Source organism: Pelmatolapia mariae, linkage group LG9 (assembly GCF_036321145.2).
Source record: "Pelmatolapia mariae isolate MD_Pm_ZW linkage group LG9, Pm_UMD_F_2, whole genome shotgun sequence".
Taxonomy (NCBI): Eukaryota; Metazoa; Chordata; class Actinopteri; order Cichliformes; family Cichlidae; genus Pelmatolapia; species Pelmatolapia mariae.
In genome coordinates, this window is record NC_086235.1 from 18,921,778 (window position 1) to 18,949,148 (window position 27,371).

At 40.6% G+C, this 27,371-nt stretch overlaps 2 protein-coding genes across 4 annotated transcripts in view; both read right to left on the bottom strand.

Annotated features, from left to right (window-relative positions):
* Positions 1–23,351, bottom strand: part of oxsr1b (oxidative stress responsive kinase 1b) — a 42,236-nt gene extending 18,885 nt beyond the window's left edge. Inside the window, exons 1-4 of one of the 3 annotated variants that reach the window (XM_063483590.1) lie at positions 23,036–23,351; positions 14,265–14,377; positions 7,719–7,827; positions 862–1,003 (exon numbers count right to left, since the gene is read on the bottom strand). In XM_063483590.1, coding sequence (XP_063339660.1) covers positions 862–1,003; positions 7,719–7,827; positions 14,265–14,377; positions 23,036–23,105 — 434 coding nt within the window. In that variant the 5' untranslated portion in view covers positions 23,106–23,351. The remainder of the gene's footprint in view (positions 1–861; positions 1,004–7,718; positions 7,828–14,264; positions 14,378–23,035) is intronic. The other 2 variants (XM_063483588.1, XM_063483589.1) reach the window with 2 other exon arrangements.
* A 557-nt stretch (positions 23,352–23,908) lies between these two features.
* On the bottom strand, positions 23,909–27,344 carry myd88 (MYD88 innate immune signal transduction adaptor). Its single transcript, XM_063483598.1, has 5 exons — positions 26,877–27,344; positions 26,343–26,474; positions 25,423–25,600; positions 24,767–24,858; positions 23,909–24,658 (listed from the first exon to the last, which is right to left on the bottom strand). Exons 1-5 carry the CDS (start codon positions 27,184–27,186, stop codon positions 24,504–24,506), a joined length of 867 nt encoding a protein of 288 aa, XP_063339668.1. The 5' UTR covers positions 27,187–27,344; the 3' UTR covers positions 23,909–24,503.
* Between the last annotated feature and the right edge of the window lie 27 nt (positions 27,345–27,371).

The window sequence follows — 27,371 nt, forward strand, 5'->3', positions numbered from 1 at the left end:
TCCTAGCTACCTCGGACAGCGCAGTGTACAGAGACTCTGAACAGCCCATTAGCTTGGAAATCCATGATGATGGAGAAGGGGCATAAATTTGGTTTAAAAAACAAAAACAAAACACGAGGATAGCAAAGAAGTGCAGGCTCTAGCAATATTGTTATATTAGCATTATGAGAAATGACTTCATTGAGTTCAATTACCAGATTTGCACAACCTTAATTTTTTTTTAATTAATATTTTTAACCCCCTTAACCATCTCACACACTAATTCAGCTATGGCTGTTTAAATGTTATTAATATACTTTGTTAAGTCAAAGTTTAGGCCTGTTTTTTTTATTACATTTGTTTTTCTGTTTGTTTAAGAAACTTCATCCAGAACAGCTCTACTACAGATGTGTGATTGATATATTCCATTATAAAAACCTTTAATGAGCCCAGTGAGAGCAGCCATTACCATGGTTTTTAAGGAAAGACGTCTGAGCTTGATTTATGCATTCATTAATATTAAGGACTAATAATTAAATCTGCATGTCAAAAACATCAAGTTTTGGTGGCCTACCATAAATTTATACAGGAATCTCTTCTATGCAGATAGCATGATGTGATTTAATTTTGCAGTTAAACTGTGTTCACACATATGCTTCGATACAAATACAAACTGCCCAGCATAAAAACATAACGTCCTAGGGTAGCAAAGCAGACATATTATTAGTATGACACTTATTAGAGAGGAGAGAATATCAGGGGCTGCGTTTCTGCTCAATAAACCCTCAAGGTTAAGTCTGATAAAGCTTGTGTGCTTAGTACTGATAAAAATCCCTGTGCCCGTTTTATTATGTTGCTATTGGAGGGCACAGGCCTGGTTACCTGTGGATCTGTCCGTTCTTGTGTAGGTACTCCAGGCCCTCAAGAACATCTCTCAACACTGTGGCTATGCTGGCCTCATCCAGGACGCCGGTCTTGTGCTCCCCTCGTGAGATGATATGCTTGATCACATCCAGCACTGAGCCTGGAAAGCAAAAACATCTCGACTTACATTGCAACTCTTCATTTTACTTTACTGCTAACAATCAGTTTTCAACAATGTTCAGACTGGTCAGAAAAATAGTTTCGCGTTGTAAATGATGATCCAGAGTCACCGCAGGCCAGCGTGTACCATTTGTTAAGTCTACTCCAAACCAAATCCTTTTTATGAAAACACATACTTCCTCATGGATTGGCAGACATTCAGTCAAGATAACTCAAAGTATAATCTTACATTGTTTGGACAAATTAGATTTTGGGGTACACAAGGCTCTTTCTCCCAGCTCCAGTAAAACTGATTTAATTAAAGGAAAAAACAAATCATTCAGCTTTGTTAAGATAGAGTACTTTAACCATAAACAGCTCCATGACCTTTTAATTTGGCAATGGCAAAACAAACAAGAGATGGGGAAATGGAGCGAGACTGGAACAAGCCAGAACATTAATAACCAAAGGGTAAGCCCAACCTTTAGAAGAATCCCTACTGTGCTAGGATTTTTAAGATCAAATAAGAAAACAGCAGCTACGCTTGAATTTCTGATGAACGTGTAAAGTATCACATTATAACTTTAACTATTTATTGCCATAGCACAGTCATACTTTGTACAACAGTACAACTAAATACGGTCCCACATTGGTGCTAGAAGAAAGGCCAGCAAATCACAATAAATAAACACCATATATACAGCATGTGCAGAAAATAAAATATACAATATATGCAGAGATTATTTTCAGAGAAGTAAGTAATTACGGAACATTTTAAGATCAATTTCAGCACAGCTCAGTGATTTGAGTCTTGATTATTGATCTTAGCTGAAAGGGGACAAAACTAAGCACAACCTGATGTGAATGGCGTTGGAAATGGATCAAAATCCACACCGGGGGGTGGTAGGGGATTGGGGTGAAGTGTATGTCATCATTTGAGGTTACGAGTCAAACAGTTGTTTTTGTCTTCAGTGAATGGAGAACCAGAGTAGCTGTGTTAACTGACCTGCCCTGATTAGAGCCAAAAAGACAGGTCACTGTGTCTCCAACTGCTTTGCTCCTGTTACATAAAAGAGTGCTATAACTGACTGTTGTCAGTATACAAGCTCCTTTGTGCAGCTTTCCACAAAATAAAAAAAGAAAAACACACAAAAAAGCAAATACCTCTCTGAAAAGAGGTCGAGTTATTTGCATTCTGTGTGACAGAAAATTGGGCGACACTGGTGAGTGGTAACAAAGCAGAGAAGCGAAAAGAAAGCCACTTGCCTGACAACCTTTATTGTGCTGCAGCGAGACACAAACGTCACACAGCCACACTGTGCATCTGTCCCTGCAACTCTAAAACAAAAGCTGGAAAAAGGTCCCTTCAAGGTCCGGCGACAGCTCATGACAATTCCAGGTTAAATTGATTGTGTTTTAGCAAACAATGCCAGACTAGAGGTGCAAAGATATTTATTTGCTCAATCATTTCAGGATGTCTTCGCCTGCGGCACTTAGTCGAGCACTCGCTGCATTACCCCAGAGGAGCCGAGGATGATGGGCCACCTGAGACTAGACAGTGTTATTACAGAGTCGTACACACAGCGAGACAGAAAGGCAGAGGAAGAGGGGAGCGAGGGAGAGACGATGAGTTCAACGGGTTTATCGCGCAGTGACGGTGCAAAGCAGAAAATGTGATTCAGCGCTGAGGGAATGAAACAAAGAAAATTCAAGGAAAAAACACATGAGGATCAGCAGGAAATGCATCCTAGATGTGTGTGTGAGCATGTGAAGGAGTGAACAGGAAGAGTAAAAGAAGAGTGCAGCTTCGCATCTCTGATGTGACGGCTCTTTGAAGCTCATTGAGAAAAGGCAGCCGGTTTGATTTTTTTTTTCTCCCCTCCTTCGTATATAGTTTCCTTCCTCTCGCAGAGCTTCTGCTCAGTCTGTTTTCCATCTCCATATGTGAAATGGCTCGATGGAGGAGAGAAGGAAAGAGGTGACAGCTGACAATGAGGGAAGCTTTGCGGAAAAGGAGGCTAGGTGAACAGAGCCAAATCCAAATCAGGGGTTATGTAGTCCAAATGAGCTAGCAGATGAATAATAGGATGATTATGAAGCTAATGTGGCAGACCTTAGAGGCTTTTTGCGCAAGGGAAGTCATGACTCCAGTTGATCTTTATACTATTAAATAAAAGCATCACTTTATTATAGGGCAATGTAGTATTTCACTTTCTTGCCAAGAGGTAGATTAAAAGATCATTACTAAAAGTCTTTATTTCAGAACACACACCGACCAGAACCTCTAAAATCCACTAACAGGGCTGTTGAGGCTCAGTAGGTAGAGTGGGAGGGTCTACCAATCCAAAGGATCGATTCCCCAGTCTGCTTGTTGAAGTATTCCTGGGCAAGATAGTTACCCCCGTGCGAATGTGTGTGCAAATGTTAGACAAAGCACTTAAATATTAAAAAAAGCACTGTATTTGATTGGGCTGTAGTAAAAAAGCACTTTGAGTGCAGTTACAGTAGAAAAGCAATTTATAAATAGCAGTCCATTTACTTCAGCTGATCTAATTTATTGATATTTTACATCTTTAACAAATAATTTCCTATGGTAAGATTTACTTGCTACCTGATGGTTTTTTACAGAGGAAAGAAAAACCACCACATACATTCAAAACAATACTTGGCAGGTGGTTGGATGATTGTAAGAGTTGTCTAACTTAAAACTGATCGGTCGCAAGGGCCTCGGACACCGTCTGTGCGACTGTCCGCGCTGATCGTATCTCTTTAGGCAACCGTTGCTGTTTTTGTAAAGAAAACTTGCACCTAAAAAAGATACTTGCAGGAAAGCACATTCACAGAACTGCTTGGCAAGTGACTGGACAAACCAGCTATTATATCTCACTTATAACATGCTCAGAGCTGCATGTTTCAGGTGTTGGCTAGTAGCTTCTCATGGAACACTGCTTGGTGAGTAACTGACTGCTTGGCTACAAGCGAATAGCTTGAAATCTGGAGAGATTGATTCTCTTGTGATTGTGATCTCATGAATTGTGCAAGAATCCCACTGCCTGGCAAGGCTGCTGACAAGTCTCTTTTAAACTAAAGTGGCCCTAGGAAAAGGTCCCGCAAGTGCAAACACACACAGCATGATGCAGGCTTTGGAGGATTACTAAATGCCAGCCTTGTCAGCCTCTTTCAGATTCATCTGATTGAACTCTTCATGCCTCATTAGGTTGTTTTAGCAAACTGACAATGACTGACAGGTTAACAGTCCAAAGGTTCATTCTGCATGGGAAAGACACCTGATGGGTTAGAAATCCAGAGGACGAGTTCATACAAATCACAGGGAATAAATTAAGCCTTCACAGTGGAGTGCACTGTGGAGAATATAAACACTACAAAAATAATTATTTCAATTACATCCATGCACTTTTTTTTTTTTTTAAAGAAATCAATTAAAACATTTTTTTTTTTTTTTTTTTTTTTTAAAAAGAGTGACTAAGAGGCAGCACTTTTCCATTTCTCTGCTTTATCTATGAACATCACCTTTGCAGTCTATTCTTATGATCAGAGCAGGAACTTTGAGATCTAGAGAGAGGATGAGAGCGTAAAAAAGGGGGAGGAGGGGTATGGGGAAGTGAGAGCTGTTGCCAACTGTGCTAAAGGCCAACGGGGAATGCCAAGTAAAGTTGGAGGAAGAAAGTGATGGCAGCATATGGGAGGGGTTGCAGCAAGGCAAAGGTGGTGTAAAAATATGGTTACTGGTTCAGACTGAAAGAAGCCTCTGTCAGAAACATTTAATAAGATGCAAAATTTTAGGAGGGTTGGATTTCATAGTCTTCCCTCCGTGAACCTGGAGACGCCTCGAAAAGCTCCCCATCAGCTTTTAGCAGTAGCTGAGGACCACACTACGATCTGAGAAATCCACCGGCTCCGAACTCGGCAGAGCTGTTTCATGTGCTAAATTCAATCATATCTGCTGTCAGCTGGGCTCTACTTTGGGTGGCAGTGCATTGAGCTCAGCAGCAGCGCAGGTACAGTTGGCCATGAAAAGCTGCCGATTAATCTGGAAACGCATTCCTTTTCTTGCTTTGGCACGACTCATTCCATCCCTGTGGGTTTCCGAAGATGTATCTTAGTTGTGAGTTGAGTCAGTGACAGGTTAAGCGACGCTGTAATGAAACAGTCCTTCACATGTCACATTCAGAACAGGAATTTCCTGAAAAACTATGACTGCAGCGCACCTACTTTGAAACTCAACTCTGCAAGTTAAGCCTTGAATGGGAGAGTCAGATAAGAGATCCATCCGGTGTTAGCGTTAGACCTCAAATACATTAAAGGGAACATTAAATCTACAACACTGTGGCACATATACTAAAGAAGCATCGTCACCAACTTACTACTTATCAAAAGGTGGCTAACAGCGTGCCACTCTTATCCCAGTAGCACATGCTAGTCCTCAGGCGTGTTGCCAGTTAGGAGTGGAAAACCCCTAAATGGCACTTGAACATGCCAAGTCAGACACTTGGCATTCAACTAGTTAGAGTGGTTTCTAAAGGTTTCTAAGAACTGGCTTCAATTTACCAACTACTTTTAGTCATCTAATTTTTTTCTGCTTCTGTGCTCGTTGGCTTTTACATTCTCCAAATCACCGTCTATGATCTCGACGACTTACTGAGATTAGTGTCCACTTCAACAGGTCTCTTATAGTTTGCAGTACCCTTTTCCCATACACAGGTTTTCCAAAGGCATTCAGTCCCAGATGTACTGCATTTTCATTTTCACCTAAGAGACACATGAATAAAGTTAAGCTAACCAGGTAGGCCCAGCTCTTTCTGGCTTAAGTTATTGCCTTATTGGCCAAGCTCCTATCAAAGAGGTCCTCAATATTATTTAGCTGCTTGTTCAGAGAGCATCCTCTCCTGTAGTCAGACAAACTTTAGTGTCTGTTAATTTGGTCGGGCACTAGTACGGACAGCCAGACAACACTAATCAGAAATTGCACAGGTGGAGAACTGGTTCATGGGCTCTGCTGCCTGACGCTGCAGAGAACAAAAACTATAATCACCACCTGCAGTCCAAAGGAGACCCTTGGAGTTTGTCAGCAGGATAAGAGACTCACTTGAGAGGCTGATTACATTTGTCTGCATTATCAGTCTCACACCATTATAATTCTAACTGTAAGACAGTTAAAGTAACCAAGTTATTCCATAGCTAAAAGTACCCCCAGTTTAGAGTTCCTTTTGTGTTAGTCAACATAAGCAATAGTCAGAAATCATCTTATTCTTAATGTTATAGTTTCAGCAAACATATAAATTATGTCTGAATGTGTGAATAGGTGCTGCAGTATGTAGTACAACATTTTTCTCTACTAGCAATGACACCTGATGAACTTGACTTTTTAGCCAAAAACTGTTTAAAATGTCTTTAAAAAAAAAATATCCAAAACATGTCCAGTGTTTATCTGACCAATTGTTGAGCTGTCATCAGTCTTCCAGAAGCATAAGAAACAAATCAGGGTGGAGCTGTAGGGTTTCTTACGCTCCATCAAGCCACAGCAGCTGCAGACAGAAGCTGGCCTTCCTCTGGGCTGGTATGCTCTGCCTGTGGAGTGATGGTCTATAAACTCGACCTCATTTCAGGTCCGTCTCCATGGCAGACGTCGCCATGGCCATCATTTAATTACTCTGCACAATAAAACTCAACATCAAGGCCTTCTGTTAAACTGGGATAAGGGGAACGAGAGAGCCCATCTTGAGTGGTGTCTGCTCCTGCTGTGAAGCTGGCCGTTTGCTTAAGCGTCGCTTGGCGGGCACAGTGCCCTGGGCACAGCTGCAAGACGGCTGCCAAGGGACTCCTGACTCGAGTATCTGAGTGCGCCAAGCGCGCCACCTGGGCACTATCCGTTACAGTGGGACGCTGTTTACACAGGGGGACTGGAGTACCAAGGGAGTGTAAATGTTTAGTATGTTAGTGTGTTTGTGTACATTTGTGCTTGAACAGCTAAGTGTTTGAGATGGAAAGCAGGTTGAAGAGGCAGATGAGTGGTCTCTGCATCACTGTAAACAAATCACCATCACTCTCATTACTCTCATAGATGACAAAAGTTTGGCAGAAAACACATTTATTTGGATGCCTTTTCTGTCTCTGCAAGGTCCAAGGTAAAATCTCTACTACCTCACAGCCCTGATGGAAAAGCGCAAATACATGTTGTTGATGAAATTAAACCTGAACAATATAATCAGTTCCAGATGTAACTGTTGTATTCTGAGGTTTTCTTCTTCCATGGTGGCCTCCTCTTCACGCTCCTCTCACTAGTTAATTGCAGCACTGCCACATGGATGCCATGACGCCAGCCTGTGGGTTGTTATTACCTCTGCCCTGTCATTAGCTCCAGCACTGTACTGAGTTAAAGCCCGGAAAGAACTGCAGCTCACAGGGGACACAATGAGGATCAGTGTTGTCACATTCCCCACAATCACAGTTAACATCACCGACAGCAAGAAGCCCAGCTTTCCTAACACTCACACTCTTGCCAAAGAATTGTGGACCCCGATAACATAACTTAAGGGGGCAGGACAAACAAATGGATCCTTTGCATCTTCCTCTCAGACAGTAATTTCTTTCTAGAACAAGATTACATATAATTGCCCGAGGGGAATCCAAATATTTAAACTGATAGGTGTTGACAGATTATAAATAAGGGGGGTGGGGGGGGCCGCATCACTTACCACCACTGAGCAGCTTCATAACCAGCCACAGCTCATCCTTTACCACAAAGGAGGTGTAGTAAGACACAATGTTGGGATGGTGGCACTGGCTCATGGCCTGAATCTCTTTCTGTTAAAGGAAGAAAAATGAAATATATGTTAATCTGCTAACACACACACACATAGTAACATCACCATTTCATTAAAATGGCTTGAAATTTTCAGAGCCAAAAGGTTCTATACCGATGATTTGAAGAGCAAGAAAAACATTTTTAGAGCTCTTAACAGAGTTGTCGGCTCTAAGATGAGCTATCATAAGACTCAATACATCTTACTTGTGATTTCATCTAAAACACAAAACAAATAGAGCTTAATAGCTAAATATAATAACTTCACTTTATCCAAAAAGGATGAGAAAAGCTTGGAGGCAACAAACTGAACAGTCACGACAAATGCATTGATGCTGCTGCTATTCTTTCAATTTAGCGTGATCCTTAAAATTTTAATGACGTCAGTATTCACAAGAGACAGACACAGTCAGTGTAATGCACATCTCTGCAAAGATTAAAAACAAAAGACAACGCAGTCTGTACTCAGCCTTTTATACAGCTTTAAAGCTGTGTGTGTGTCTGTGTGAGTAAAGAAGGGAGCTGAGGTAATGCTGGCACAGAGGTCTAATCCATCACTTCAGCACCAGTCCCAAATTCATTCGAGGACAGACAAGCTTCCTCAGAGGAATAAAATCTGGCCGACTTCGCGAGTGGAACCACTGATTCACGCAGGTTATGAAAGCTCGGCAAGTGAATGAACCTGTAGCTGCAGAGCCACCACAACTTATTTCTTATTAACCACTCGAGCAGAAGAGTGTCAGGATAAGACCACCAACCACTTGTAAAATCCTAGCAGTCTTAAGCACAAATGTATACAGAAACAGTAAAACCTTTAGTTTTAAGTTAAATAGTGCCAAAATTATCAGCTGCCAGTTGTTCATCTGTTGATATCGGCTTTCACAACAGCTGATAAAGGCAACATTTAAACAGTAAAGACAAGAGAAACACCATTCAACCATGGTATGAGTGTTCAGTAAATAATAAAAATTAAAAAAAGTTTGGTTTGTGTGTCCAAAAAAACAAATAAAAAGAAATTTAAGCATTTTATATTATATTATATTTTTAATTTGGTTGGTTTATCAAGCGACAACTCAAACCTTTGCTAAAGTTTCTGTACTGTGTGCAAAATGGAAGACAACCCTCAGTTTTAACTTAATATTATAATCTTTGAGTATTACAAAGTTAAAGCCCATCATTAAAGCAGAGGTTTGTGACACGGCTTAATAATAAGGTCAGTTTTTCCAGACGGCTAATAAAACTCATCTGCTAATTTTAATTTATTTTTGTTTAAATAATTCCGTTGCTGTGTGCAAACAGAAATAATGTATGCTTTCTGCAGAACGCTGAATTGCCATGTTGAAGGAAAAAAATCCCTTGGGAAAAAAGTTTGACAAAACTTTTATAGGTGATTGGCCTAATAATTTTGATTCAGATTCAGAATAGACACCATTTCATCTGAACATATAGTATAAACAAGTATAAACATATTATTTAGTATAAATATACTGTTTATACAAAAGGTGCAAACAACGTTTTAAGATTATTTGGGGCTTTATCACAAATTACGACATTTCCCCAAGTATTAGGTGAGCCCCCCCCCCCCCCCCTTGTAAGGTGCTTAAAGGAGAAGCCTTAACACTCAAGCTAAGGTATCAATCAATAGATGCCTGCGAGCCAAAGAGTAAGCAATCAAAGTCAGATATTCAATCAGCATAAATGCTTAGCTACACAATGTGCATTAGCAGCAGCGAGCATCTGCTGCAGAGTCATCACTATTGACTCTGGGTCCTTCAGTTAGTGCCTAAGAATTGCTGGGGCTGGTGAGCGATGTCGTGTTGTCCATAGAGGTCAAAAAGAGGGTTAAGAAGGTGAAGTGACATAATAATAATAATAATAATAATAATAATAATAATAATAATAATAATAATAATAATAATAATAATAATAATAATAATAATAAGGGTGTCTACAGGCGTGCATGAAAGTGACTGGACCACAAAAATTATAGACATGTTTAAATGCACACAGAGTGTAAAGGGCAGTAGTACCCAAGTGTCCCAGAAAATAAATAAATAAACAAGGAAAAAAAGACACAGAGAAACCTCACAGATGGTTTGAGTTTACTAACCAACAGGTGAGCCCACATACCCACACTTGGCTTCTAAACTAAGTTATATTTGATCATCAAGCAGCTGAATAAATTAAGTCTGTCAGTGAAAGTGAGCAATGCGAGTAGTCTTCCCCATCAGGGTGAGACAGGCTATCCCTCCCTCTTCTTTGCTCTGTGGACCAGGCAGGGTAACCCCAGCAGAGAAAAACAATGGGATAACAGGGGGTTATATGGTACTCGGGCAGTTGGCAGTTCTCATCTTTTCCAGCAGACAATGTGAGAAAGGGAGACTCTTTGTTGTGAGGATTAGGTGGCTGTAAACCCATTCTGCAGCAATGATCCTGGAAATGTTCTCATGACTCAAAACAAATTTTTTATATTTTTAACTGTGCAACCTCCAATACTTGATGCTCACTCGTTGTGCTTTGTCTTAAAAGTAGTTCAAGTATCTTCCAAATACTTTACCCGCATAAACTACAATGTCATTGACTTTGTACTTTATGCAATAGGTGAAATACTTCTTCAGTCCTCTTAATAAAAGGAACTTTGTCAAAACATTAAACCTAAATTGAACAATGTAGTCACTGCGCTAACCATAAACTGTTGTCAGACTTTTTTTTTTTTTTTTTAAATTAGACCTCATTGTCATCCACATGTTCTATATGCTTTCTGCTGAGGGATTACTGAAGCCGAAATCATAAAAATTGCAAAACGACTTCCTCCAACCAGTCTTTCCCCTGGCCTTTGTTGGGTGTTGGGTGTTACGATGACTTCATGCCAGCGCATAGAGCCATTTCATTCAGTGCATCTAACCTGCAAAGCACACAGCTGACACACCTCTGCACAACAAATAAGTTCACTCGGACCAGATTACAATTAGGATTTTAATATCCAAGCCATTGAAGAAATTAGAAGAAGCACCTTTAGTATCCTAAATAGGACAAAATGTCGAATCAACTACACTAATGACCATCTGTGTGATATTCATAAGCTGCATGAATATGCACATTAGCTTATATGTAATAAATGATTCATCTCCTCAGAGACCCCTCACTTCCTGGCTTAATGCTACTGACAGAATCCTGGTGCCACTGCAAAAACTGTCACCTTTACTGTCATTGTTTGATTGGCTACTGTTCACGGGTTGGGTAGCGTTATGCTTAAACGATTACAGTTAAACAAAAAGCTAAGGGTCAGAGCTTGGGCAGCACAGGGGCATGTCTTGGTAAAATGTGGGTGGGGAAAAAATAAACAGCGCTTTGTGTATATATGCGTGTATGAAACATCCAGAGAGACAACAGAGGACAGAAGCTGCATGCTTGCAAATGACACCAAAACACACTTAGTCACTCTGTTTTTTATTACATGATTATTTTGGTACAAACATTAACCTGGTAGTGCGGCACTGTGTTGGGATTTACTCATTTAACAGAAAATTCACCTGCATTTGGTCTTAATTTTGAACACGACATGCGCTCTTTAACACTACAGAAAGATTCTATTATGACAACAACAAAAATTCTCATATTTCAGGTTTTAGTTTTTCCCTTTTAAAATCTTTCAATAAGAGACTGCCCAGGGTCTTTCCCTGACTCACAATGGGCCTTGGGGAGGTACAACTGCTCTGCATGTAGTTAAGGTTATCTTACACCCACTGGCTACTTCATTAGCTCGGCCATATTGACATGATAGCATCACACCGCTGCTGTAGACTTCTCGGCTACAGAGCCATGATGTGAATCTCCTGTTCCACCACATCCCAAAGGTGCTCTGCTGCACTGAGATCTGGTGACTGCAGAGGCCATTTGAATACAGTGAACTCACTGCCATGTTCAAGAAACCAGTTTGAGATTATTTGAGCTTATCATGTGGCACATTAGCACACATGATGCAGCAATCAGAAAGTGGGTACACAAAGCATACCCACAAAGTCTTGGACATAGTTAGCTACAACACTTCTATTGATCACCAGGGTGGTCTTCTGCTGCTACAGCAAATTTTTAAGGTTTGCCATGTGTTGTGTTCAGAGATGCTCTTCTGCATACCTTGGTTGTAACAAGTGGTTATTCAAGTTGCTGCAGCCTTCCCATCAGGTCAAAGCAGAGTTGCATTGCTCTGAGTGGCTGATTACATATTTGCATTAACGTGCAGTTGAACAGAGATCTTTTAAAGTGGCCAGTGAGAGCAAGTCTGCGCACTTTCCTGATATTTGTTAAACAAAAATGTATTTAATTCTTAATTAAATTAAACCCAACTTGGTTAAAACAGTTTAATTTCAATACTGGTGATTTTCCTTTGATGGAAGAATAAAACTGCTGCTCTCCATAACTGAAATTATATTTTTTATATAGTCTGAGAGCAATAAACCACGAGTGGGTAAAATAGGGAAGCAAAGATGCTCTTTAAAATGTCCTTGTGACACAAGTGATGCAACATGAAAGGAAGTGACACCGACCTCGTCTCTCCATCTTGTGATGGGTCTAAAAATTTGCAATGACGCCAGGCTGATCACCAGCTTGTGCCTTCAAAATAAGTTTACATTTTCCAGGAAACAGACTACCACTTCACGCCACTTAGATTTTCTCTATATAAGGAATGATCTATTCAGTATCTGCAGTATCCGATGGCCTTGAAACTGAGCAAAAAATAAATGAGCTATTGTCCCCAACTGAATACAGTGGTGGCTCACAAACTGGTGCCACAGAAACACACTGATGGCAGACACACAGAGAAGCCACTATAGAAGCAATGTTTACGTCATTATCAGCGACTCTGGACCTTACACACACGTACATTCACTGTGACTCGATGTCACTACAGCGTGCACACACAACTGCTGTAAATCTAAGGCAAAATATACCAAAAATCAGTCTTTGTCATCTAGTTCTCAGAAATGGTTCAATTCAGACTGCTTGTTGTCAGAAATACCAATTTTGAATTTTTGGAATTTATATTTTTTAACACCTCTAAAATATCGATCACAGGTCGTAATGAGCAAAGCGGAGTTTAAACATCTTTAAAAGCTGAAAACTCATTCACGCAGCATAAAATCAGCTACTACCTCAACAGGAAGATGTTCATCTCTTTAAAAGCAGTAACAACTATAAAATCGCAAGAGGATATTTCAACTGCACCGCACAGATTGTAAATACGCTTCCTAACAAACTGATCCAATGCAAGTTGCTCAGAAGTACCTGTCCATTAAACTTCAGGGCCTTCTACATCTAGAGAGTAAAGGAAGAATTTCAAACGCTTGTTGCATCCTAATTTAAAGCTGCTCTTTCACAGAGTAAAACCTTTAACTGGGCACCCAGCTGGATGTGGAGCTAGGGGAGAAACTGTAGGCAGGAAATCCGATCTTGCTGTATTCCATGTGACTGCCTGCTCCGAGAATCCGGGAGCAACACTCCCCTGATTCATCCTCCAGAATTTCGAGGGGTGGCAGGGGGATAGGATCCTTTTCAGGTTGTATTGCAAGTGAGCTAACAGCAATCTCTTATCGTGATCTTCTATGCACACATATAGGTTTACACAATATTCATTTCCCACAGGTTTTTTGTTTTTTTTTTCCACAGAGTCTTGGATGAGTAGCAGAGCAGACTTAAAAAAAAATGCTTCTGGTCTATACATCAGCTCATTTATCACCTGAAAGACCTGAAATCTGGAGTGTGTGTGCACGCTCTGGAAAAACATTACTGACAGTTAATACACAGTTTGGCCTAGATTGTGTCCAAGCCAAGTAGTGTGCTATTAAAAAGGCCTGCTTTGAAATAGGAGAACTGTCAGCAAACCATCTTCCTGTTATGAAGTGGGAAACAAAGGTAAAAAGAAGACGAATACATAAGCTGCGTGAGAAACTTCTTTTCATCAACAAAGCCAGAACAGGAGCCACGAGCAAGAATCCGATTTTTTTTTCCTCCCCCCTCTCTGCAGAGGAACTTCATTAATCCCTCTACCTTTCCCGTTAAAATCTAAACCACAAGTCATAAAGCAAATGTTCAGAGCGGCAGCAAACGATTGTATTGAAGGCTCCAATACAGCCCTGAGGAAGATGTCCCGTGGTGGTCTAATAGTTTCCTGGCAGTATAAGTGGAGTCCTTCTTCAGAGAACAATCAGAATAGTGTTTGAAGTGACAGGGATGATTGGAGGAGGGCTCGGAGAAAACGAGTAATGAAAAGCAGAGGTGGAACTAACTCCATCCACATGTACAGATCACAGAGACAAAGCCCTAAATGAAATCTTGTGCTGTAAGGGAGTAGCTGGCCTTTGATCACACATGAAAGGTAACAAGGTCACAAAAATGTTCAGTCTGACATGCATTTAATTAGCAGTGTCATGTGTCTTACCAGGAGTTCGTCCATGCTGGTCTGGCACTTCTCCAGGTTGATGCGTTTAATGGCCACCTTCTCCTTGCGTGGTATACAGTAGGCTGCTTGAACCACAGCTGTGGCCCCACTCCCTGAAACGCACAAGAAAACGAGTTATTAACACCTTGATCGTTCATTCTTTCAAAGGTGGGTCATAGTTCATCTCCCCGGCAATGTTTTTCAGCCTCTCCCGACGGATGGTGACGTTTTCCAAAAGTTATATGTGCCCTGAAAACTTCCAACAGAAGACATCAAAGAGAAATCCTAATCACTGTTTGATACACATCAGCCATCTCCTTTTTATTTTAAGCTCCTTCCAGATGTCTGAACTCTTTACCCCGACTCTAAAGGTGATTCAAGCCACTCAGTGGAGGAAACTGTCCTATAGTAACTTTTATTTGGGATTTCATTGGTTTTGTGATTGATTTATTTGTTTTGCTGTTATCACTTCCTCAATGCACTGTCATACACAGGTTTTTATGTCTTTATCTTCTGTGTTAAGCACATAGTGTTTATATGTAATGAAATATCCTATATATATATATATATCCATGACAGAGCCTTCACCGCCTGAGGACGAACCAAATATTTGGCTCCATCACTCCATTAGACTTGCTGCCTCTGATTTTCAGTCCAGTTCTTATGTAATTTGGCATACCTCAGCCTTTTCTCCATTACATTTCCTTAATAATGGCTTCTTGACATCCACCCATCCACTGAGACCATTCCTGATGAGGCTTTTAATGCTGTTTTATGCTTGTCAAACTGTTATCTTTGGCATTTTTTCATAGATTAACTAAAGAAATAGGCCGTTTTTGTGACAAGCTGCTAGTAACAAAGCACCTAAAGATACAGTTTAAATTGGTTCTTGGTGAAGTTGTCCGTTACGTGTAAACACTGGTTAATCCTTTGAGTTAGGTGACTTTTTAATGGTTAAATTACTCACAGTAGAGTATTAATTATCTTTATATAAAAACAATAAATAAATGATAAAGTATAAAGATATAAAGACTGGACTAAAAATGAACTACTACTCAACACCACTTTGAAAACTACAAGAAAATCTGGTTCCTTGGAAGCAAAATAAAAAGAAATAGAACGGTGGCTCAAGCCTTTTGCACGGCACATCCAAAATTCACGGCTACCACAGGATAATAAACATAACTTTTATCTGTTACCTCAAATTCCTTCAGAGTTCAAGAAGGTTAAACCATGTTATACTCCGACATGTCATCCAAATTCTCTTTGGTACGGCTTAACTGTTTTTTCATCAATTATGAATCCGCTCTTGCAGATCCTCCCTCATGAAGCAGGCTTGATCGGAGCCAGTGACTCTGCTTGACCTTACATATCCTTAAGAGCTTCATCCCTGACAAGTCCCTTTTTTTCCTCTCCCTCTCTCTTTTTTTTAACATTGCTCTATTACTGAAGTGAAAAACCAGGGCTTACAGAACAGAAACTCTAGCTGGCAATACACAACATTTTCAGTGTAATGCATACGTTAGACCCTTAAATCTGTTTAGCTTACTACTACTCTGATGCACAATAAAACAAAAATGTAGATTGCAATCTGATTAAAGTTTATGGCAAATTAAACACAAGTGGGTGATCATTATCTTGAATAACATGATACTTTAGGACTAAAAGCATGTAAATGTTCCCCTGTATAGTGCGCAGTAATTTCACTGCCCCCTCACTGCTCTCATTTAGCACCAAGCACGCGCAAACAAGGTTGTTTCCACAAGATCTCTGGTGTATAAGTGACGCCTGCCAATGCAAGTAGCACATTCTCCTCTTGCAACAGGCTTTGGTAAGTGAAGGAGTTAGTGGTGAGTTGGCCCACTCCCCCAGTATGCTTTTTCTAACCTCTAGTGCCCTCATATTAAGCTATCCCCAAATATTAACAAAGTCCTCATTGTTTGGAGTTTTCATTGAGACTGTGGTTTATAGAAGTTTAAAAATGGGGCATATTACAGAAAAACCCCCAACTCTTTTCAAATTAAAAGCTAATGCTCTCCCTAATGACATGACAGACATGAAGTTAACATAATCCAGCTGTTTTTGTTCAAGATATCTGTGTATTTTCAAGCTCTGTACAGGATAAAATGGCAAAATCTGTGTATCCCAATTTATCCTGTACAAGTTTCTGTCGTAATTAATGTATCTGCCTTCTTCAAACCAACAATGCAAGGTGGAGCAAAGGATGTGGTGACTGAAAAGGACAAAAGAAAAAAGCAATTCCAGCTGATGACTACTTATCAAATTATTGCAACTCCAATAAAATGTTAACCTGTTACATGCAAACATTAGAAAGTTACAATAAATGCTTTCTCTGTATTTTAAACAACAGTGGCACAGAGGAAATATTGCTTGTAATAAGTGCTTGTCCTCTCCCCACCTCTTTCCCTCTACAGCAGTGCTCACTGATCTTGAATACACAAAATATGAAATCCTACTTCCTACAGGGTGGGTGCAATCTATTGACTGTAACCTCTTCATAATGTGCGGTTGTCCTTGCACAACTCTGCATCATCCAAGTAATCATGGATCACTCCACCGTTGCTAAACGCTGGAGGGGTGGCTGAACAGTGTTGTAAATGTATCCTCCAGCCCCTCCCGACCCCTCCACTCCCTGCACCAATACCAAACAAACCTCTGGAGGCTGGCCAGTGATGGGAGTTCAGCCCCTGGCAGAACCACAGAGAGACAGTTTCCCTGTACACAGTGGAGTGTAAATTCCTCCACACAAACAAACAGTGAGTCGTCAGGGGTGGCTGGACAGGCTGGAGAGCATGTGTGTGGAGAGCATGGAAAAGGGGAAGGCTGTTGGGTAAACAGCAGGCGCGGTCAAAGGGTACCAAGAGCCACCAGGACATGTAGTCCAATTTATCAGCTGCTATTTGCAACTCCCCCACCTTAGCACAAAGTTTCACAGAGCAGGCGTGTGTCTGCTACGTGTTCATTTAAAGGATTTTTAAATACCCCGTCTTTTAGTTTCTAAAAAAAGCCATAAATTAAGTAAATATACTATGATGCACACAGAGGGAAATGCAGAAAATCTCATTACCTAAAAGCCAACAAGCCAATAACGGTTTGAGAAGAAGTCTGACCTTATTATGACTCACTGAATACAGCCAAGTCAAAAAAAAAAAAAAAATCCTGATCTTACAAAATAAGCCTCAGTCACATCACCGTCATTCTTACAGACAACACATCATCACCAACCTTTCTCCCCGAATGAGAGAGAGCACACAAAAGAGCCATACTCACAAAAGGCAAGCACTGCAGTAGTGCCAGGGCTTTGAAGCATCTAATCTACTAAGCAGTCTGGCACAGATACAAAGGCTGCATATAAAGCAGTAGTTTTTCTTCTTCTTCTGTTTCCCCCCTTTTTTTGTGCATTAATTAATAAATAAATGAGTCAACTTTATTTACTGTCAAACCACATAAATGAAAACAAATACTTCAAAAGTTGTGCCTCAGATTTTTTTTTTTTTTTCCTATTTCCAGCAGCACAAAACAACAACAACGATGTTTTGCTTGTTCTGGAAGTTGATGGCAAAATTAAATTCATATATTAAGTTACTTCATTAGGCGAAATCAAATGAAGATGATCCAGCCGGCAGCTGAAAATGTGACATGTTGACATGGCGTTACGCTACCTTGGTTATTTCTATGCGTTTTCATATGCAACTTTGTTTTTACGTTGCACTCTTCATTGTATCATTAATATTTCAAGATGGCTGTTACTGCAAATCGCTTAAAGAAAAATTTTAATAAAAATCAAGATTTTTCAGGTGTTGTTTTTATCTTTTTGTCTGAACTGTAGCCAAAACATCTAAAGAAATGACTGTATGAACGCAGTTAGAGTGGGGATACTTCTTCTTGGTTTCCAGTAATTAAGATCTATAATTACCCAAGCGCTGAGTCAAGAGGAAGCATCCCTAAAGATTTTGCATATACCAAAGGGTCCATTTACTGTCTGAAGCTGTCTGAGTCTTAATTACCATCAGAGGGAAGTTTATGATCATTCATCACATTTAGTTTTAAAACACTGTATGTGCAACAACCCATTTGCCTCCAGATAGCAAGTACAGCTGCATACAGCGTGAAAACAACTTGTGTAAGAGAAGCATTGACAAAACAATCCTCATCTTTGGAGAAGGAAAAAAAGAAGAAGAAAGTGTTTTCAGTAAGCATGTTTCCTCAAAACAAGTTGAGTTTGGCATGGCAGCATTATACTATAACCCGGTTATTTGTGAATGACACATCAAAGTTTATAGATTTTTATTTTTTTTGGGCAACAGCATTTACCACTTGAGTCTAAATACTGTAATGAGGGTTTAATGAGAGCCAACATACAGATGGGTTCAGAATTTTTGTAGTTTTGCCACTAAACAAACAATGGCCAATTGAAGAGCAGACTTTCAGCTTTAATTCGAGGGGTTTTTACAAATGTTTTGTTTTAACTGTTTAGGAATTACACCCATTTATATATACAGTCCACCATTTTCAGAGGCACAACTAGTTTCATGATTACCTGAGGCCCATTTCCTCAATATCTGAAGTGGATGCAAAATGTTGAGTTTTTATCTAATAGCCTTTCACTGCAATTTTAAATATGAAGCCCAAAGAGATGTCAATGCAAGTGAAGGAGACCAGTCATTAGACTGAAAAACCATAATAAACTTATCAGACAGCAAAACCAGTGGCCAAGGCTTGAAAGAGCACAGAAGACAACTAAAATGCATGATGACAGAATTATTTCCATGGTTAAGAAAAATAACTTCATAACTTCTAAGAAAGTCAAGAACATGCTCAAGGAAGTAGGAGTAACATTGTCAAGGTCTAAATTCAAGTGATGGAATGTAAACAGAGTGTTAAACAACAAGGTGCAAAGCACAGGTTACAGTCAAGGACAGATTAGACTTTGCCAGAAAACATCTTAAAGAGTCTGCACAGTCCTTAAAAAAGTCAAATCTAATCTTTGGACAGATGAAACCAAGGTTAACAATATAACTGGATGGGAAAAGTATCAAGAAGTAGAGAAACAGCTCACGATCTGAAGTATACCACATCATCTGTCAAACATAATGGAGGCAATGTTATGGATCAGGCACGTATGGCTGGCAGTGGAACGGGTCGGTAGTGTTTATTGATGATGTGACCGCTGACAGAAGCAGCAGGATGAATTGCGAAGCATACAGGGCTACATTCTCAGCTCAAATGCTGCAAACCCGATCAGAAAGCACTTCACAGTGCAAAAGCGACCCGAGAGTTTCTCAGGGTAAAGAAACGAGCACGAGCAGGTCAGTCGCCTGATTTCAACCCAACAGAGCACTCTGCTCAATTGTTAAATATAAAACTGAATGTGGAAAGACCAAAAAACAAGCAGCAACTGAGGAAACGCAGCATTGGATGACGTCCATAGGTTTTAGCCTTTGGGCAGTGATTGACTGCAAAGGATTTTCATCCAAGTATTAAAAGCAATTTTTAAACATACAATTATGTTATTCTGTCCATGAAAGTGCAGAAAGTCAATTCAAAATGTTTTCCAGATGGATGATGTTTTTGTGGTTTCTTATTCTCACCTGTACCTATGCGTTCTCTGTATACAAGTGCAAAATAGCACTTGTATACAATACATCCTAAAACTTGATGACATACAAAATAAACCAGCTTGTATGCAAGAATACTTCATGATGTCACAAAATAAGGCCTGAGTCAATGTCTCCCCTTTTGAGCTGTGGCCTGCAATGTGACAGCGGCTCTCTCACCATGTCTTTCCTGCTCTCACCAGGCCATTTCAGTGCCTGACGTCAGTTGTCTTTTATTACATTTCTTCTGCATACCTGGCTGACATTCCACAAGTTATTCAAAGGTACAATGAGAAATGTCACACATGACTAGAAACTGCACCGGTCCAGCACTTACAGCCTTTTAGTGCATATTCCTCTTCCATGTTCATCTTCCAGCTTGAACTACTTTAAAAACTAAGGCTTAAAGCCTTAAACTGGCATTAAATTACAGAAATCTTAGCCTGAGGTTGGATCCTGTTGTGGTATCTACTGAAGGTTTTTTTTAAAGCCATCTAAGGGACAGAGCAAGCATTAGGGAGGAAACATGGTTGCTGGTGGATACAAACACTGGAAGCAGAAAGTTTCCAGTCTAGATTTGCCAACATGAATGATCCAAATTATGATCCAGGATCGGAGAGAGAGCTGTATTATTTTCCTATGGACCATGTCCAGTACGATCCAATGCTTAACAGAGGGAGAGAGTGGGTGTGAACCATGTAATAGCAAGTCCTCTTTCCCCAGGGAAGTTACAGAAAACAATAGCTCCGATGGGCACGCTGTGTATACAGAGCCATCCTCTACGCAGGAGCCTCCCAGCCGAGCAGAGAGCTGTGCAGCATCTCCATGAAATGAGACCATTTATACAGTATCTATGCAACACTTTCTGCTAGGATGAGGACTAGAGGTGGGTTCAGAGGGGAGCCTGGCTTGCTCCTGCTCTTATCTGCAGTAGTAATTTAGCTCCACTAATGAATACCTGTTGAAGTGGTAAGCGCTACAAACTAAAGAAAAGCCAAGCCAATTGGTCTGTCTATTGAAAGTCCATCAGCAGCGAAGAAGTCAGCGTCTATTTTATTAAATTAAAAAGAAACTGAAATGTGGTTCTTAAAGAAAAAGGCCTGTAATTTTCCATTTTCAACCTTGTAATTGCAATAGCAAGCCGCTTTCCTTTTGTCTCAAAGCAAGCAACCTTAAGATTTAAGTTGGTGTCATGAGGATTTTTCTGTATTTCCTGCCTGACATTTTATGAAACAAATGATAAAGAAGACACTCAGCAAGTTATTTCACAATGACATGAAAATGTATATGTAACCCCAAGGGCAAGACGGAATGTGTGACTTTACGTCAATGTGATTCCCACTTGTGCTAAGAACATAAGAACTCTTTAAGAGCGTAATCGTGGACTAAACAAGAACATACAAGCTTTGAGAATAGAAAGGGAAATGTAACTTTTTTTTTTTAAAAGAAACCAATAGCTCTTCTCATGGTTGGTCTCAAGACAGGAAATTGCAGCATCTTAGATCTTTCCTTCAACTTTTAAAAGAGAAAGAGAGAGAGGGGACTGTAATTTTGAAGCTGAGGAGGAACAGGAATATTCTTGTTTAAAGTGATGCAGCCTCACACGGATGGTTATCTCCTTAAACTCGATGACATGCAAAGTAAACCAGCATGTTCAGATTTAAAGGACACAACCTGATAATAATCTGAGGGGACAAAACTAAGGCTCACTGTACAACCACTTTCTGAGGCCAAGTTAATAATCAGTTCAACAATGAAACAGTCTTACTAAGTTTCAAACTTTTGTGAGCAATTCTGCGTTAAAAACACTTCATAGGGAAATACAGCAGAGCTGATTGCTGTACAAGAAGGGCTTTATCTTTGTGGGCATGCCAAATTTCAGGGCGTTATCTTGCGTGGTGACCCGGTACAAATTTTCCAAGAAAAGAGAGGGGGGGGGGGGGGGGGGGGGGGGGGGCACAACTGGGTCAAAGTTAATTTCAGCTCTTTTAAAAATACACAAAAGGGTGCTTTAGGGCTTGTAAAATTGATGCTCTGTAAACATACAGATTCCCTGTAGAGGAAGCATGTACTGCCTGGGCAAAAGTGAACCAGAGGCACAAATGAACCAGTCTGGGGGAACAATACTTTGCTTATATTCTTCACACTCTTCTCCTCACCTTCTTCCTTTGAGTCTTTTTAAACAAAGCCAGCCCAAAGGTAGGACAGGTCATCTATTTGTGGGGCTGGACTTTTCATAACTACACAAGTGAAAGCTCCTCATTAAGTCATCCTCTTAATGCTGCAAGGAAAGGTGAAACAAGCCTCCAGGAATTTTTTTTTTAAACTTTACAATAGTATCAGAGGAACAAGAGCAAATATTAAAAGATTATTGATTATGTTAGCCATGAGATTAGTATTGTGAGATCCTCTAATACTGATTGGTCCTCAGTAAGAGCTCTTGCAGTGAATTGACCCAACTTTGAGGACTACAGCCTGCAAATTCTGCCCTGTCATCATTATTATTATTTTATGTATTTTTTTTGAGGAGGGGGGCTTTTAGCTCCTGTGTTTAGTGTATTAAAAAATGAGATAGGAGTGAATAATAACACAGTGGGTTTAAGTTTTAGCCTAGCTTCAGTGCCTTTACATGGGTTGCTTTTTGTTGCCCCACCCCCTCCAAAAAAAATAACTTTGTCACTTCTATTATAAAAGAAATAAATCCTGCAGGTTAAATGTGACACAATTAATACTATTGCTATCCACAGATACGACGTCCTCTAGCTAAAGTGCATTTATGAAAGTATCAAGCTAGCTGTTCACATGTATGAAGAGCTGCTCAATGAAAGCAGTTATTTTCCAGCACGTAGACCATAACGTTATTAACGTTCGTTTACGACTTCGGCATAGCCCCAGCGGACGGGGTCATCGCTCTCGGGGGAGGCATTCCTCTGGCTGCCCAAGTCACAACACCGCCCGGCTAGAATTGGCCAATTTACCAAAGGCGAAGAACTCAACGCAGCCCAGGAGAAGGAGGATGCCTTCTTTCTGTTCGGTTAACATCTGAATGGTACGAGCTTGTGTTCATCGTCCTAACCCCTGCGTTCAGAGAGAGCTCACGGGGAAATTCAAACTGACGGTTTACACGTAGCTAACAAGCTAAGGATCACATACCAATCACCTCGTGTAGCTCGTAATCATCTTTGTTGATGGACCATGGTTGGGAGCTCAGGTCCTCCGACATGGCTGAGGGATCCGCTGGGGCAGGACTCTCTGTGTGTAGAAAGGTGGTGAATCCAAAAAGCGGGCGTAAAAATTTGTCAAAGTAATCCAAACAGGACTAACAAGAGCGACACTTCCCCTTCTTTGCGAATCCTGCAGCACTCCTGTCATTCCCAAAGTTTGACACTAGCCTAGCAGCCCCGCCTACCGCATTCCTACTGAGAAAATGTGGCCCTTCCTGGCGGACATATTGAGTGTGGCACACTATCGACGCTGAGCGCTGCGGTTCAGAAAACTGCCGATTCAAGCCGAGTGCTTCCGCCACACTTTTAATGGCGGACTCCACGCGACATCGCCCCAGAGTGTGCCCTTACAGGTTTAGGTTCAACTTATTACCTCAATATAAACCACTTCTTTTCCACTAAAATGAGCACATTATGCTTCTACTGATTCATCATATAATATAGTTTGAATGGCGTACAATGTGAAAACATCAAACCACCAAGCTAGGCAACTCAAACACCTGACAGGGCAAAGTCAGGGATTAATATTCTCAAAAAGCAGTCTGTGAGAGGAGGCATGTTTCTCCAGCAAGAGCCTGCCTCTGATTGGACAGAACCACGTATGCTGCTTTCTGATTGGGTGTTCGTGCATTTACTGTAACGCGTAGGCAACCACAGTTTTCCTTACCGCATTAAATTAGAGACCTCTGGTGGTTTATTTTATACCATACAGGATTTGCACAGTCACAACAAATGCAGGGAAACTAAAGGCATATTTAATTTTATAGTTCCATATTATTCATTTTTTATAAAAAAACAAAAAAAAACAAAGAAAGACTGAATAATACACCATGTTAACTTTATTCGTTTATTTTAAAAAACATTATTTTAATTGGTCTAAAAAGAGCATTTTAAAAACACAAACTCAAAAGTAGAGATCCCACAGTAACAGAATTGCTGCACAGAAGGGCAGGTGTCAGCTGTCAGTAGAACTGAACTTGTGAAAGTATCAGAGCCAAAACAGTTCTTCCTCTTTAAGCTTCAATTTCATGAACAAGTTTGCTCATAAGAGGAAGTGGCAAAAGAATGTACCCTTCTTCTCAATGCAACACACATAAAATACAAAATAGGGCCACACAAAACCCCTGTTAGAAGTGGAAATCTCATAATATGATAATGACACTGTGCACTGAGAACTTTGCTGGCGTTGGATACTACTGTGCAGTCTCACTTTCATAATGACAGTGTGCAGGAATCTGTGTCGTCTCCAAAGGAAGTGCAATTTGAAGCAGTAAAATATATACATACAGTGTAATCATGAGATTCCTCCAATGTTGCATTTGGCCACTGTCCAACATAATCTTTTAATGGAATAACAAAAAGGCACTTTGAAATATGATTAACTGCCTGCTCCACAGTTATGGCAGCGACAGAGCTTTGGCAAGCCGAGTCCAGAACCAGGCCTGCGTGCAAGGCCGGGTGTAGTCGCAAATGGTGAGGAAGCGTAAAATGCTGGGGAAGGGCTTTGTCATCGGCTTGTAGATCACTGGAATCAGGCGTTTACTTCGAGCTCCTGAAATAGAAAAAAAAGAATATAAATGATTAAGCTGCATGCATAAGCCAGAAAAATTAACACAGGGTTGTTTAATATAAAATATTTATATATGTGTGTGAGCATTACCAGGACAAAGGCTGAGAGCAAACTTGGTCTGAAAGTCACAGGCATCGCTGTCGAGATATTCATCAGAAATCACCACCACCATCCGTTTACACCTGCGTGCAAGGTCACATATTATAGTCAGTTGCAAAAACTGTAAGAGCAAGAAAAAAGAGATTTCAGGAAACATGACTGGCTGAGAATTTGATTTCTTCTGTCAGGTGACTTTCGATATCTGAATTTCAGATGAAACTGACGTTAGTTATGTCTGGCTTTCTAAACCATCTCTGAACTTTCCATTTCTACATTTTATCGACACACACACGCACGAATACACAGATTATTAACCAAACGGCAAACAGGTCTGAACCACATCCTGCGCTAGTGCATGCTTGATGGCTGCGCCTGTTGGAATTCGTGTTGCATCTGACTAACAAATGCAAAATTAAATTGCAAAAAAAAAACAACAACAAAAAAAACAACAACTGTAAATCAGTATCATGTAAACTGCTTTTTTTGTGCTTTCTTTGGACCATAATGACCTACTTGGAGTTTCAGACTCACACCTGGCCCCATAACGTTATTCGCTTGATCAATTTTTCAAGTTAAAATTAGAACAAAACAAAAAAACCTGAAAAGACCAAACAAAAACCAGGTTAGTATATGTGTCAGTGTCCCACCTCTTCTCGATGAGTTCACTAGTGATGGTCCACACGCAGGAGCCCGGGAGGACGTCTCTGTCGAACACACACAGTTTCAGCTTGTAGTCCGTCTGCTCCAGCTCACGGATCATTTCGTGGACGAAAGCAAAGTCGCTCTGGCAGTAGCAGATGAAGGCATCAAACATCTCAGGAACCCCTGGATTCAAAACATCTTGATTCAACTCAATGGTTAAAGTTTCACACAAACACACACACAGAGGGCCATTAATCAGAAACATCTCGCATCACTGACACAACATAAAAGAGCAAAGTACATAAGAATAATAAGAAAACCACAAGGCTGCGGAGGAAACAGGAGCAGCGAGGCCGTGTAGCAGTGCACGATTAGTGCTTCAGATAAATGATCAGATGAAGAGACAAGTGACAAGTAGGAGAGGTTTTTTTTCCCCTGTGATAGTTTACCACAGAAAACACTCGAACAAACAAACGGTTACAAAGTCTCGAAGTTTCGAACATATAACAGATTCCCATGAGTTTGTGCTGTTTAATAAGGAAAAAAAACTATAATAAGTTGATATTAATAAGCATTGTGAATTTAGAAGGAAGCCTACATTTACAAAGTGAAGGAAATCATTATGCAAATACAGTGATGGCTGAAGTAGCTGGTTAAGCTGCAATCAGTTAAAACTAATGCATATAGGGCTGCAGAACTTAACCATATCAGCCAAATGTAGCAAAGAGAGCTTTTCAGTGACACTGGCAGTAATACTGCACCCATGCTGAAGATGAGCAGTGATTAGTGGACATGTGCTGAGTCATTTACGCTGTCTTTGAAGCGTTATTATTATGCTAATGGGACTTTCTTTATAAAATATTTCGACATAATGTGAGCATATGTGTATGCATATATATTATTGTAAGTTCATACAAATGCTCACCTTCAGGGTCATCATCCACAGTGATCCCAGACCTCTCAGGGGTGCGAGGGACACAGCTGTCGACCTCAGGAACCTGGAGCGGGGGTTCAGCTTTCTTTTTAAGATTCTCACAGTACTTCCGGACATCCTCATCTGGGAACAAAACGGCGCAAAACGGCACACATGAGCGCAAACATGCAGTCAGTTCAGGGAAATGCTTTGGGGATGTAGGTACAAACGCAGCAGCCTCCGTGTGATGGACATATAACTGTGTTTAAACTCAGTTATTACACTAACACTTACGCATTTGGGCAAATATTGCGAAAGACACTCTCTTAGTCACGAGTGTAAGATCTATTTAAGCAACACTGGAATTCATTGTTAATAATTTCCTGAACCAGGCGGCAGGGACAAGGTGGGGTACAAAAGCAAGCATGCATTAAGAATAAGCACAAGTTATGACTGGTCCTAATCAATGCAAAAATCTATCCTAATCGACGAGAGGCATTTATTTATTAAAGACAAGTGGATTTAAGTGGAATGGCAGTAACGCACTTATCAGTGGTCGCAGATCCTCCACGATGTCTTCTCTGTCCAGCTCCGAGAGCATTGACAACAACTTCCCCACTGACGTGTCTGTGCTCCGGGCCTGCCAGTCCTCCAGAACCGTGCAGGTTGGGTTTTTGGACACTTCGTAGTTCTTTATTTCCAGGTAGTTGAAGCCCATGGCCTCTGCGAGCGCCATCCAGTCCGCTGCTACCGTGTGCTTGGGGTTCAGATAAAGTCCCAGCTTTTTCCTCACGCTCATGTTTAGCGCAACGAGAGGAATCTTCTCCAAGTCAACTTGCGAGTCGGCGCAAGCCATGTTCCAAAAGTTTCCGGAAGTTTCCGGTTAAGTTAACGGAGTTTTTTGTATAAGTAAGAAAGACTGAACATTATAACGACAGACGTGATTTGAAATGCTGTGTTGCCTCGGAAGTCTACAGCACAACCTACCTGACTGAGGAAGTGAAGTCTTTGCGCCTGAGTGCGTCACAGACGGGGGGTGGA

What these genes read in the sequence shown, in the direction of transcription:
- myd88 (XM_063483598.1), bottom strand. Translation starts at nt 27,186, where the DNA reads ATGGCTTGCGCCGACTCGCAAGTTGACTTGGAGAAGATTCCTCTCGTT. An exon ending in TGTGGATGATGACCCTGAAG is followed by an intron (nt 25,601 to 26,342) that starts GTGAGCATTTGT and finishes TTTTGAATCCAG; the next exon opens with GGGTTCCTGAGATGTTTGAT. An exon ending in TGCTCTCAGCCTTTGTCCTG is followed by an intron (nt 24,659 to 24,766) that starts GTAATGCTCACA and finishes TTTCTATTTCAG; the next exon opens with GAGCTCGAAGTAAACGCCTG.